Below are 15,261 nucleotides of genomic sequence, written 5' to 3' on the forward strand. Positions count from 1 at the left end.
CACCTGCGGGACAGGTACAGGATGGCCACAACAACTGCCCGTGTTACACCAGGAATGCACAATCCCTCCATCAGTGCTCAGACTGTCCGCAATAGGCTGAGAGAGGTTGGACTGAGGGCTTGTAGGTCTGTTGTAAGGCAGGTCCTCACCAGACATCACCGGCAACAACTTCACCTATGGGCACAAACCCACCATCGCTGGACCAGACAGGACTGGTAAAAAGTGCTCTTCTCTGACGAGTTGCGGTTTTGTCTCACTAGGGGTGATGGTCGAATTCACGTTAATCGTCGAAGGAATGAGTGTTACACCGAGGCCTGTACTCTGGAGCGGGATCGATTTGGAGGTGGAGAGTCCGTCATGGTCTGAGGCGGTGTGTCACAGAATCATCGGACTGAGCTTGTTGTCATTGCAGGCAATCTCAACGCTGTGCATTACAGAGAAGACATCCTCCTCCCTTGTGGTACCCTTCCTGCAGGCTCATCCTGACATGACCCTCCAGTATGACAATGCCTCCAGCCATACTGCTCGTTCTGTGCTTGATTTCCTGCAAAACAAGTATGTCAGTGTTCTGCCATGGCCAGCGAAGAGCCCGGATCTCAATCCCATTGAGCACGTCTGGGACCTGTTGGATCAGAGGGTGAGGGCTAGGGCCATTCCCCCAAGAAATGTCCAGGAGCTTGCAGGAGCCTTGGTGGAAGAGTGGGGTAACATCTCACAGCAAGAACTGGCAAATCTGGTGCAGTCCATGAGGAGGAGATGCACTGCAGTACTTAATGCAGCTGGTGGCCACACCAGATACTGACGGTTACTTCTGATTTTGACCCCCCCTTTGTTCAGGGACACATTATTCCATTTATGTTAGTCACATGTCTGTGGAACTTGTTCAGGTTATGTCTTAGATGTTGAATCTTGTTATGTTCAAACAAATATTTACACATTTAGTTTGCTGAAAATAAATGCAGTTGACGGTGAGAGGACGTTTCGTTTTTTGCTGAGTTTATATTTGGGCTTGTGTTTCAGGTTATTGTCCGTAATTTCGATTAAGACAATGAGCACGCTAGGACGCATGTAGCGCTAGTCAATAAATCGATTTGTTTTGTACTTTTGAAATGTACAGCGAAAGAATTCAGAGCATGCGCTGTTCTTACAGTGCTCTCCCTGTACCCCAAGTTAGAACCGTAGGATAAATAAAGGGGGCATATACTTATTTTCCACCATAATTTGCAAATAAATTCATTAAAAATCCTACAATGTGATTTTCTGGATTTTTTATTCTCATTTTGTCTGTCATAGTCGAAGTGTACCTATGATGAAAATTACAGGCCTCTCTCATCTTTTTAAGTGGGAGAACTTGCACAATTGGTGGCTGACTAAATACTTTTTTGCCCCAATGTACATGTACATACTAACTCAACTAACAGGTGCTCCCTGCACATTGACTCTGTATCGGTAAACCACTGTATATAGTCTCACTTTTGTTATTTTACTGCTGTTCTTTAAGTACTTGTATCTCTTATTCTTATCTGTATTTTTTTTAACTGCATTGTTGGTTAGGGGCTCATAAGTAAGCATTTCACTGTAAGGTGTTCTATTCGACGCATGTGACTAATAAAATTTGATTTGATTACATTGCTCTAAAATAGGTTTCAGGCTACAGTAGAACAGTCAAAACAGTTGGCGAAATGAAGAGGGGTAAATGGACCAAATTATTAGGGTGAGGCACATGGGCTAACATCTTACTACACAACATACACTTAGTATTATTTTCTTAGCTACAGTATACATATCTCCCTGGCATATTACATAATTTATGAAGCAGCATACAAGTCATTTTTGGACTCGGCTCATTTGAACAGGAAGGTGGCGTGGCGATCCTCCGAGTTAACAGTTTGGAGCGCGGCACAAATCATGCTTTATTGACAGCATGGCCAATGTTGAACGTTATTTATTTAAATTTGGAAAAGATCCCCATAATCCCAGATTTGGGACCACATAGCCACTGTCACTGATTCCTGGAATATATATTCTTTCTCTTTTCTTCAAACAATCATCTTTATTCAATATTGATTAATTATTGCAATATAGAAACCCGTCATTATTGTCCCTACCCTTTACAGACCATGCTGTCCCTTACATATCTGATACCAAGATTGCTCAGTCATAGCTGGTTCAGATTTTAATTTGTAAACATTTTGAAAAACATAACTCCACTTTGACATTATTGGGTATTGTGTGTAGGCCAGTGACACAAAATCTCAGTTTAATGTATTTTAAAATCAGGCTGTAGCACAACAAAATGTTGAAAAAGTCAACGGGTGTGAATACTTTCTGAAGGCACTGTAGATGCACCACTATGCTTAGATTTGACCCTTTCAACATTTTACATTAGTGTGGATTGAAGAAAGTTAACGTTTTAAAAAAATGTGTTTTTTTATCATCAGAGATTGAATAATTCTAATGAATGTTGGGTGCGCGTTTCTTCGCTTGCATTTTTGATTTTACAAGCGCGAGGGCGCGCCTGTGTTGCCATAGGAATGTAAACATTTCCTTGTCCTCTGGCCTTGACTGGTGTTTTGGCTTTCATAGCTAGCCTAAAGTTTCGCTACTATGGGAAGTATTACAGATGTTTACTCCTCTGTTTGCAAAGAACTAAAACTACGAACTAATCGATACATTTTAGAAGTCCTGCAAGAGACGGAGGGGAAGACGGGGTAGGTTCGCAGCATCATGGCACGCTGCAGTTCATTTTCTAGCCGCAAAAGCAACTTCTTATACTGACATTCACGTTTCTCACGAACGAGCTTTACCAAGCCCTGCCTGCCTGTCTGCATTCCGTAGAGACATCACACTCAAACTGACTGGGAACGACAGGCTGAGAAAGGTAGAACAAGTGACCAACAAAGATGCTCTCGCTCTGTCCAGAACCCTCCGAGACAACGACTCAGTGACAGGTAGATAGACATGTGTACTGTTGAGACCATAGATAGCCTGCATTCTAACAAAATCCTCAAGTGGGATCCTCCTCTCCTTCATCACTGTTCTGCGAAGTCAGAGGATAGGATAGGTGAACGCATTGTAGACATGCAAGCACAGGGATATGCTTTCTCCAGTCGGGTTCTTAGATCCACGGCCGGCGCCAGAACGAATCAGTTGGACTTGACTGGTGATTTTCGTAGCTGCGCACGTTTGTTGAGGAACCTCCCACGTGTGCACGCACTTACGCGTTCACAATTTTTTGTTACGGGTGTCAATAGTAAAGACCAGGCAGTTCGTGAGTTGCAACGTTGGGGAAGCTTACAATTTATGTCAATTGTGATTATTTGTTATATGCTTTTTTTCGTGGACCAGTTTCATTTCAATAATAACGTTTTTGTTCTCAAAATCATTGTCACTTGGTTAATCATAAAAATCTTAAGTAAAATGATAAAAATCTAAAAGTTCAAATTCAGCTATGGCGAGAGCACTAGCCTCTGCCATATGGACACATTGGTACACTGTGATCTATTGGTGACTAAAGAAATGAGAGCATAGAACTCCGTTATAACCTATAAGCCAATGCAATTATGCAGTAGGCCTATAACTTCCGTGTCAACTAAGTAAAATACATACGCCTAAAGCAGTAAAAACAACAACAAAAAAAAATCTTGATGAAAGTTCCGTTTTTTTCAATCGAATTAATCTCTCTACTCCACCTGTCTGCCTCACTTTATATCCATCTTGACTTGAACAATTGCAAGTGTAGTGCAACATTGTATCAAATCATCACTGGGCCCTGCCGAAGCTGTCACTAGTGAACTTATTCCTGGCCTTCAGAGTTTCCTGAGCCAGTTAGCTCAGAACAGACAGCTGTGTTTTTTAATTATGTTTCCACTGGATATATGGGATCATCAGATCATGATATTTTGCTCTTTCACACCGAAGCTTGGTGATTATCGAGGCTGGGAGTGTTGGAAAGATTTTTCAAATAGGAACTATCACATACTGAGACAGAGGGGAGCTGTTTCACTGTCCGGACAGCATCAGATACATGGTCTACACATACTGAGACAGAGGGGGCGCTGTTTCACTGTCCAGACAGCATCAGATACGTGGTCTACACATACTGAGACAGAGGGGAGCTGTTTCACTGTCCAGACAGCATCAGATACATGGTCTACACATACTGAGACAGAGGGGAGCTGTTTCACTGTCCGGACAGCATCAGATACATGGTCTACACATACTGAGACAGAGGGGAGCAGTTTCACTGTCCGGACAGCATCAGATACATGGTCTACACATACTGAGACAGAGGGGAGCTGTTTCACTGTCCGGACAGCATCAGATACATGGTCTACACATACTGAGACAGAGGGGAGCAGTTTCACTGTCCGGACAGCATCAGATACATGGTCTACACATACTGAGACAGAGGGGAGCAGTTTCACTGTCCGGACAGCATCAGATACATGGTCTACACATACTGAGACAGAGGGGAGCTGTTTCACTGTCCGGGTAGCATCAGATACATGGTCTACACATACTGAGACAGAGGGGAGCAGTTTCACTGTCCGGACAGCATCAGATACATGGTCTACACATACTGAGACAGAGGGGAGCTGTTTCACTGTCCAGACAGCATCAGATACGTGGTCTACACATACTGAGACAGAGGGGAGCTGTTTCACTGTCCAGACAGCATCAGATACGTGGTCTACACATACTGAGACAGAGGGGAGCTGTTTCACTGTCCGGACAGCATCAGATACATGGTCTACACATACTGAGACAGAGGGGAGCAGTTTCACTGTCCGGACAGCATCAGATACATGGTCTACACATACTGAGACAGAGGGGAGCAGTTTCACTGTCCGGACAGCATCAGATACATGGTCTACACATACTGAGACAGAGGGGAGCAGTTTCACTGTCCGGACAGCATCAGATACATGGTCTACACATACTGAGACAGAGGGGAGCTGTTTCACTGTCCAGACAGCATCAGATACGTGGTCTACACATACTGAGACAGAGGGGAGCTGTTTCACTGTCCAGACAGCATCAGATACGTGGTCTACACATACTGAGACAGAGGGGAGCTGTTTCACTGTCCAGACAGCATCAGATACGTGGTCTACACATACTGAGACAGAGGGGAGCTGTTTCACTGTCCAGACAGCATCAGATACGTGGTCTACACATACTGAGACAGAGGGGAGCTGTTTCACTGTCCAGACAGCATCAGATACGTGGTCTACACATACTGAGACAGAGGGGAGCTGTTTCACTGTCCAGACAGCATCAGATACATGGTCTACACATACTGAGACAGAGGGGAGCAGTTTCACTGTCCGGACAGCATCAGATACATGGTCTACACATACTGAGACAGAGGGGAGCTGTTTCACTGTCCAGACAGCATCAGATACATGGTCTACACATACTGAGACAGAAGGGAGCTGTTTCACTGTCCGGGTAGCATCAGATACATGGTCTACACATACTGAGACAGAGGGGAGCAGTTTCACTGTCCGGACAGCATCAGATACATGGTCTACACATACTGAGACAGAGGGGAGCAGTTTCACTGTCCGGACAGCATCAGATACATGGTCTACACATACTGAGACAGAGGGGAGCAGTTTCACTGTCCGGACAGCATCAGATACATGGTCTACACATACTGAGACAGAGGGGAGCTGTTTCACTGTCCAGACAGCATCAGATACATGGTCTACACATACTGAGACAGAGGGGAGCTGTTTCACTGTCCAGACAGCATCAGATACGTGGTCTACACATACTGAGACAGAGGGGAGCTGTTTCACTGTCCAGACAGCATCAGATACGTGGTCTACACATACTGAGACAGAGGGGAGCTGTTTCACTGTCCAGACAGCATCAGATACGTGGTCTACACATACTGAGACAGAGGGGAGCTGTTTCACTGTCCAGACAGCATCAGATACGTGGTCTACACATACTGAGACAGAGGGGAGCTGTTTCACTGTCCAGACAGCATCAGATACGTGGTCTACACATACTGAGAAAGAGGGGAGCTGTTTCACTGTCCAGACAGCATCAGATACGTGGTCTACACATACTGAGACAGAGGGGAGCTGTTTCACTGTCCAGACAGCATCAGATACGTGGTCTACACATACTGAGACAGAGGGGAGCTGTTTCACTGTCCAGACAGCATCAGATACGTGGTCTACACATACTGAGAAAGAGGGGAGCTGTTTCACTGTCCAGACAGCATCAGATACGTGGTCTACACATACTGAGACAGAGGGGAGCAGTTTCACTGTCCAGACAGCATCAGATACGTGGTCTACACATACTGAGACAGAGGGGAGCTGTTTCACTGTCCAGACAGCATCAGATATGTGGTCTACACATACTGAGGCAGAGGGGAGCCGTTTCACTGTCCAGACAGCATCAGATACATGGTCTACACATACTGAGACAGAGGGGAGCTGTTTGACTCACTTGGATTCTTTAACTGGATTAATGTCTTTCTGTCTGTGCGCGTCTCTGTGAAATAAATTATTAATATTAAAATGTTTTATTTGGATGGGCAAAGAGGTACGGTAGGGCGGGCCAGGCCCCCAAAGGCCCGCCCATAACGCTGACCCTGCTTAGATCAGTGAAGATGAAGGAGAGGAGAGAACTTCCCTTGTAGATATTGAGATGCACTCTTATGTCCATGTGTCTTGTTGTTCATCCAGGTGTGTTGTTGATTGACAGGTCTGAACTTGAGGTACAACTGCATCACAGATGAGGGGGCGGGACACCTCGCTGACCTCCTCAAGGTAACCTGGTCGATTAGAACACTGGTCCCATTTCCTAAAATCCAGACATTCTGTTGTTAAGTGTGTATTAAGCTGTGTGTTGTTGTGTGTTATATTGTGTCAGGAGAACGTGTGTCTGCGCTCTCTGGACCTGACGTGTAACGACATTCAGACAGACGGAGCTGAATACATTGCAAAGAGTTTGACTGTATGTACAGTTGAAGTCTGAAGTTTACATACACTTAGGTTGGAGTCATTAAAACTCGTTTTTCATCCACTCCACAAATTTCTTGTTAACAAACTATAGTTTTGGCAGGTCGGTTAGGACATCTACTTTGTGCATGACACAAGTCATTTTTCCAACAATTGTTAACAGACAGATTATTTCACTTATAATTGTATCCCACTGTATCCCAATTCCATTGGGTTAGAAGTTTACATACACTAAGTTGACTGTGCCTTTAAACAGCTTGAAAAATTCCAGAAAATGATGTCATGGATTTAGAAGCTTCTGTTTGGCTAATTTACATTATTTGAGTCAATTGGAGGTGTACCTGTGGATGTATATCAAGGCCTACCTTCAAACTCAGTGCCTCTTTGCTTGACATCATGGGAAAATCAAAAGAAATCAGCCAAGACCTCAAAAAAGAAATTGTAGACCTCCACAAGTCTGGTTCATCCTTGGGAGCAATTTCCAAATGCCTGAAGGTACCACGTTCATCTCTAAAAACAATAGTGCGCAAGTATAAACACCATGGGACAACGCAGCCGTCATACCGCTCAGGAAGGAGACGCTTTCTGTCTCTTAGAGATGAACGTACTTTGGTGCGAAAAGTGCAAATCAATCCCAGAACAACAGCAAACGACTTTGTGAAGATGCTGGAGGAAACAGGTACAAAAGTATCTATATCCACAGTAAAACGAGTCCTATATCGACATAACCTGAAAGGCTGCTCAGCAAGGAAGAAGCCACTGCTCCAAAACTTCCATAAAAAAGCCAGACTACGGTTTGCAACTGCACATGGGGACAAAGATTGTACTTTTTGGAGAAATGATGAAACAATAATATAACTGTTTGGCCATAATGACCATCATTGTGTTTGGAGGGAAAAGGGGAGGCTTGCAAACCAAAGAACACCATCCCAACCTTGAAGCACGGGGGTGGCAGCGTCATGTTGTGGGGGTGCTTTGCTGCAGGAGGGACTGGTGCACTTCACAAAATAGATTGCTTCATGAGGGAGGAAAATGATGTAGATATATTGAAGCAACATCTCAAGACATCAGTCAGGAAGTTAAAACTTGGTCGCAAATGGGTCTTCCAATTGGGCATTGTCCCCAAGCATACTTCCAAAGTTGTGGCAAAATGGCTTAAAGACAACAAAGCCAAGGTATTGGAATGGCCATCACAAAGCCCCAACCCTAATCCTATAGCAAATTTGTCGGCAGAACTGAAAAAGTGTGTGCAAGCAAGGAGGCCTACAAACCTGACTCAGTTACACCAGCTCTGTCAGGAGGAATGGGCCAAAATTCACACAACTTATTGTGGAAGATTGTGGAAGGCTACCTGAAACATTTGACCCAAGTTAAACAATTTAAAGGCAATGCTACCAAATACTAATTGAGTGTATGTAAACCTCTGACCCACTGGGAATGTGATGAAAGAAACAAAAGCTGAATTAAATCATTTTCTCTAGTATTATTCTGACATTTCACATTCCTAAAATAAAGTGGTGATCTTAACTGACCTAAGACAGGGAATTGTTACTAGGATTAAAAGTCAGGAATTGTAAAAAAAAGAAAAAAAAAGAAACAGAGTTTAAATGTATTTGGCTAAGGTGTATGTAAACTTCCAACTTCAACTGTATATATACATTATTTATAAACACACTATGCAGTAGCTATATAGACCACATAAAATAACATACAGGAAGTCTTCAATACATGATTTCTCCATTTGTATACACCATGTAAAGTGTGTGTGTTTTTCACTATCTCCAGTCTAATGATGCCCTCCTGTCTCTGAGGCTGACTGGTAATAAGATAGGGAACGTAGGAGCCATGCACTTCGCCAGCATGCTGCAAGTCAACTCTACACTACAGGAGCTGGACGTGGCCGACTCTGACCTGGTAACACATGCGCCACACACTCTCACATACACATACTGGCTGTGTCCGAGTTGGGATGTAGGGTTTGTAGCAGTTCCTCTTGCTGCTCCATAGGCAAGTACCATGGTCTTGTGGTGGATGCAAGCCAGTGGAGTGTGTGGACGAGTGTGGTGACATGGGAGAAGTTGGGAAGGTTGAACACCAGGTGGGCTGCAGTGTACTGGATAAGTTGCAGGGGTTTGACGGTACAAGCGCGGAGCCCAGCCAACAACAAGTGCCAGGTTTAGGACCTGCACCACTTCCTGTGTGGGGTAGGGTCGTACTCTACGGATGTTGTAGACCATGAACCTGCAGGAGCGAGTCACTGCTTTGATGTTTGCAGATAACTACAGGGTGTTGTCCAGGGTCAGGCCAAGGTTATAGGCGCTCTGGGAGGGGGACACCATCGAGTTGTCAACCACGATGGAGGTCTTGGAGCGGGCAGGCTTTCCCCGGGAGGAAGAGCAGCTCCACCTTGTCGAGGTTAAGCTTAAGGTGGTGGGCCGACGTCCAAGCTTAGATATCTGCCCAAAACTAAAACAATCCATATGTTCAAATCAAAAGGCCTGATTAACATGACATCATTACCGCAGCCACATCCTGCGTCCCCAGTGCCAACACATTCACAAATCAAAAGATGGTTTAGTATTTACTTTAAAAGCTCTGATGAAGGCCAAGAGAACAAGCAACACTTTTAAATGAGAAAACAGAAATCCACAAAAAAAAAAGTATGATTTTAAGGAGAACAACAAATATTTAGCCTGCATTTGAACACCACCGCAGAAGCTTCACTATTCGTCATCTTCCCAATTAAGTAGCTTCGTTTTGTTGTTTGGTTACTTGAAGAGAACCAGGGCCTATCACTCGCAGACCACATCTTCCTGTGCATTGTGGAAACGTGTGCATTGAATTTTACTAGATGAAGAGCTGAAATTAGTATAACATCCTGGCATTTAAACGATACACGTATTTTGAAAATTCACATACTATAAAACATTCTATTTTCGCATACTGAGAATTTGTCATGTGTTGTTTCCCGCTATTTGTTGATTTCAGTAGTGCATCCCCATATGTAATTGATGAGCTGTTGTCAGAGCCAAAATGAGTATGACATCCGGGCATTTAAAGTATATTCAATTTTTACAACAATTTGGCGTACTATTAAACATAATTTTCTCTCATGCTCAAACGGCCTACTATTTAGGATGCAAGTTTGGGTATTCGGACATGGCCACTGTCTCGCGCTCTCTCTCTGCATAGGGGACTCAGAGTGTGATAGCGTTTGCCATCGTCTTGAACAACAACAAGAGCCTCCGATCTGTCAACATCAGCAGACCTCTACTCTTCAGCCACCAGGTACACTGCACACAACGTGTACTAAGATGTGGTCTTCGGAAAGACTACCATGTCAGAACATATGTGCATATTTTGTGTGGCTCTGTCTCTTTCTGAGAAAATAAAAGCTGCAAACTCGAATGGCTACTATGCAATACTTTTAGTAAAGCCACGTTTCGACAGCTACGCTGCCTTCATCAGGTTCTCTCTATCATAGGAGGAGACAGCAGTCCATCTGTCAGGTATGTTGGTAGTTAATCAGTGTCTGAGGGAGCTGCACCTGGGAAAGATGGGCATGACTGACTATGGAGTGGAGAGACTCACTGACGCCCTGAGAACCAACTACACCCTCAAATACCTGGACTTACGCTGGTACACACACACCGTACACAGACACACGCACCATGCACAGAAACGTCATACACTCAAAGCCCATACACATACTTACATACACCATAAGCACGCTCATAGTTACTCACGCCACACACCCCTCCTCTCTGTCTGTCCTTTGCTCAGTAACCGTGTGACTCGTGACGGGGCGCGGTGTCTAGCAAAGGTCCTGAAGAACAATGGAACCTTGGAGATTCTGGACCTGGCGTCCAATCGCATCGAAGACGATGGTGCCCTCTACCTCAGCCAGGCTATCGCCTTGCCCACCTGCAACCTCAAAGTGTGAGACACACATACACACACACACACCTCACCTTTAACCCACCCCCAACCCTTGAGTGTTACTTATTGGACAAGTTCAGTTAGCGCTTACATTTTTCACTTTGTTTCAAAACTTTTCCTACATTTTCGTTCCTACTGAACACAACCCAGGATTTATCCAACTCTCTCTTCTCCCTCTCTCTCTTACTGTCTCTCCAGGTTGTCTATCCCCAATAATAACATAGCTACTGTTGGTCTGGTGTCTCTGTCTCGGGCCATGCAGGATAACAACACTCTCACACACATCTACATTTGGGGGAACAGACTGGAGGAGCCGGTCTGTCAGGTAACACGCACGCACGCAAGCACACGCACACACACAGATCCATCGGCCAATTTCTTCAGCCACTATACCTATTTTGCCAATTGGACTGAACCCCTTTGCTACATGGAACCCTAGTACTCCATCACGACTGGTCTATTCGATGTAACTGCACGATTAGGCTATAACAGACTTCCTCCGTCGTGACGTCCCTCTAAGGCCCTTCTGCTAGCTTGTTAGCCCTGGCCTGCTAGCTGCCTAACTACTCACTGGACTCCTATGATCACTTGGCTACACATGCCTCTCCCTAATGTCAATATGCCTTGTCCATTGCTGTTCTGGTTAGTGATTATTGTCTTATTTCACTGTAGAGCCTCTAGCCCTGCTCAATATGGCTTAGCCAAACCTTTAGTTCCACCTCCCACACATGCGGTGACATCAACAATGCCTAGGTTTACCTCCAATGTATTCACATCCTGTCGTGGAAAGGGGGCTGAGTTGCAATCTACTGCAGAGATAGCCTGCAGAGTTCTGTCTTACTATCCAGGTCTGTACCAAAACAATTCGAGCTTCTACTGTTAAAAATCCACCTTTCCAGAAACAAGTCTCTCACCGTTGCCGCTTGCTATAGACCACCCTCTGCCCCCAGCTGTGCCCTGGACACCATATGTTAATTGATTGCCCCCCATCTATCTTCAGAGTTCGTGCTGCTAGTTGACCTAAACTGGGACATGCTTAACACCCCAGCCATCCTACAATCTAAGCTTGATGTCCTCAATCTCACACAAATGATCAATGAACCTACGGGGGCACCCTCATAGAACACGGGAACCCTCATAGATATCATCCTAACCAACTTGCCCTCCAAATACACCTCTGCTGTTTTCAACCAAGATATCAGCGATCACTGCCTCATTGCCTGCATCCGTAATGGGTCTGCGGTCAAATGACCACCCCTCATCACAGTCAAACGCTCCCTAAAACTCTTCAGCGAGCAGGCCTTTCAAATCGACCTGGCCCGGGTATCCTGGAAGGATATTGACCTCATCCCATCAGTAGAGGATGCCTGGTTATTCTTTAAAAGTGCCTCCTCTCCATTTTAAATAAGTATGCCCCGTTCAAAAAATTTAGAACCAGGAACAGATATAGCCCTTGGTTCACTCCAGACCTGACTGCCCTTGATGAGCACAAAAACATCATGTGGCGTACTGCATTAGCATCGAATAGCCCCCGTGATATGCAGCTTTTCAGGGAAGTTAGGAACCAATATACACAGGCAGTTAGGAAAGCTAAGGCTAGCTGTTTCAAACAGAAATTTGCATCCTGTAGCACAAACTCAAAAAAGTTCTGGGACACAATAAAGTCCATGGAGAATAAGAGCACCTCCTCCCAGCTGCCCACTGCACTGAGGCTAGGAAACATTGTCACCACCGATAAATCCACTATAATGGAGAATTTCAATAGGCATTTTCTACGGCTGGCCATGCTTTCCACCTGGCTACGCCTACCCCGGTCAACTGCCCTGCACCCCCCACAGCAACTCGCCAAGCCTCCCCATTTCTCCTTCACCCAAATCCAGATAGCTGATGTTCTGAAAGAGCTGCAAAATCTGGACCCCTTCAAATCAGCCGGGCTAGACAATCTGGACCCTCTCTTTCTAAAATGATCTGCCGAAATTGTTGCAACCCCTATTACTAGCCTGTTCAACCTCTCTTTCGTATCGTCTGAGATTCCCAAAGATTGGAAAGCTGCCGCGATCATCCCCCTCTTCAAAGGGGAGACACTCTAGACCCAAACTGCTACAGACCTATATCTATCCTACCCTGCCTTTCTAAGGTTTTTGAAAGCCAAGTTAACAAACAGATTACAGACCATTTTAAATCCCACCGTACCTTCTCCGCTCAGCAATCTGGTTTCAGAATGGGTCATGGGTGCACCTCAGCCACGCTCAAGGTCCTAAACGATATGATAACCGCCATCTATAAGAGACATTACTGTGCAGCCGTATTCATCAACCTGGCCAAGGCTTTTGACTCTCTCAATCACCACATTCTTATCGGCAGACTCAACAGCCTTGGTTTCTCAAATGACTGCCTCGCCTGTTTCACCAACTACTTCTCTGATAGACTTCAGTGTGTCAAATCGGAGGGACTGTGGCAGTCTCTATTGGGGTGCCACAGGTTCAATTCTCAGGCCGACTCTCTTCTCTGTATACAACAATGATGTCGCTCTTGCTGCTGGTGATTCTCAGATCCACCTCTGCGCAGACGACACCATTCTGTATACTTCTGGCCCTTCTTTGGACACTGTGTTAACTAACCTCCAGGCGAGCTTCAATGCCATACAACTCTCCTCCCGTGGCCTCCAACTGCTCTTAAATGCAAGTAAAACTAAATGCATGCTCTTCAACCGATCTCTGCCTGCCCGTCCAGCATCACTACTCTGGACGGTTCTGACTTAGAATACGTGGACAGCTACAAATACCTAGGTGTCTGGCTAGACTGTAAACTCTTCTTCCAGACTCACCTTAAGCATCTCCAATCCAAAATTAAATCGAGAATCGGCTTCCTATTTCGCAACAAAGCCTCCCTCACTCATGCTGCCAAACATACCTTTGTAAAACTGACCATCCTACCGATCCTCGACAAAATAGCCTCCAACACTCTACCCAACAAATTGGATGCAGTCTATTACAGTGCCATCCATTTTGTCACCAAAACCCCATGTACTACCCACCACTGCGACCTGTACGCTCTCGTTGGCTGGCCCTCGTTTCATACTCGTCGCGAAACCCATTGGCTCCAGGTCATCTACAAGTCTCTGGTAGGTAAAGCCCCGCCTTATCTCAGCTCACTGGTCACCATAGCAGCACCCACTCGTAGCACACGCTCCAGCAGGTATATCTTACTGGTCACCCCCAAAGCCAATTCCTTCTTTGGCCGCCTTTCCTTCCAGTTCTCTGCTGCCAATGACTGGAACAAACTGCAAAAATCACTGAAGCTAGAGACTCATATCTCGCTCACTAGATTTAAGCACAAGCTGTCAGAGCAGCTAACAGATCACTGCACCTGTACATAGCCCATCTGTAAATAGCCCATCCAACTACCTCATCCCAATACTGTATTTATTTATCTAGCTCCTTTGCACCCCAGTATCTCAACTTGTACATTCATCTTCTCTCACATCTATTCACTCCAGTGTTTAATTGGTATATTGTAATTACTTCGCCACTATTTATTGCCCTTATCTTACCTCATTTGCACACACTGTGTATAGACCTTTTCTACTGTATTATTGACTGTATGTTTTACTCCATGTGTAACTCTGTGTTGTTGTATGTGTCGAACTGCTTTGCTTTATCTTGGCCAGGTCGCAATTGTAAATGAGAACTTGTTCTCAACTAGCTTACCTGGTTAAATAAAGGTGAAATAAATAAAATAAAATAATAAAACACACAAATCAAAATCACACTCGAAGCCACACTCTTACTCCCCTCCACCAGGCTTTCAGTGATCTGCTGTCCAGTGGTCGTCTGTCGTCGGAGCAGACCGATGTGTGTGTGTACGAGGTGGACGGGTGTGTGTGTCTGGCTGAGGTCTTCCATGGGCTGAAGAGGCACTACTACTGGACACCCAGCTACGGACAGGATGTAAATCCTGCTAGCAATGCAGCTGTGGCCCTCACAAATACACAACTCTATCCTAACTCCTCACACACACCCTAAACCCTTAATAATACTACCCACCTGGCGCACATTCAGTTAAACTTGATGCATACATGCACTCTAATAAATATCTAATAAACTGTTTTAAGTAACTTCTCTGTTCATGTCCTATTTGTATCATGCTCTTGTGTTGTATGTTTACGCTGACCGCTTGTCAGGCCCTACTTCCAAAAGAGGTTTTGTAACCTCAGAAATATATTTTCCTGTAATATAAAGGTTAAATAAAATAAAAAATAAGTTATCCTTTTACAATACATTTACAATATGGCTAGTACACCAAATATGGCCAACATGTTGATGTGATATAGTTG

General features: G+C 44.8%; 1 protein-coding gene across 1 annotated transcript; it reads left to right on the forward strand.

The window, feature by feature from the left end:
• Positions 1-2,607: 2,607 nt before the first annotated feature.
• LOC139420542 (leucine rich repeat containing 34) lies at positions 2,608-14,950 on the forward strand. Its single transcript, XM_071170738.1, has 10 exons — positions 2,608-2,711; positions 2,839-2,951; positions 6,730-6,794; positions 6,898-6,981; positions 8,772-8,900; positions 10,179-10,274; positions 10,471-10,625; positions 10,770-10,925; positions 11,124-11,250; positions 14,729-14,950. Exons 1-10 carry the CDS (start codon positions 2,608-2,610, stop codon positions 14,948-14,950), a joined length of 1,251 nt encoding a protein of 416 aa, XP_071026839.1.
• Positions 14,951-15,261: the final 311 nt, after the last annotated feature.

The sequence above is a fragment of the Oncorhynchus clarkii genome, chromosome 11 (assembly GCF_045791955.1).
Source record: "Oncorhynchus clarkii lewisi isolate Uvic-CL-2024 chromosome 11, UVic_Ocla_1.0, whole genome shotgun sequence".
In the NCBI taxonomy this organism is placed as follows: Eukaryota; Metazoa; Chordata; class Actinopteri; order Salmoniformes; family Salmonidae; genus Oncorhynchus; species Oncorhynchus clarkii.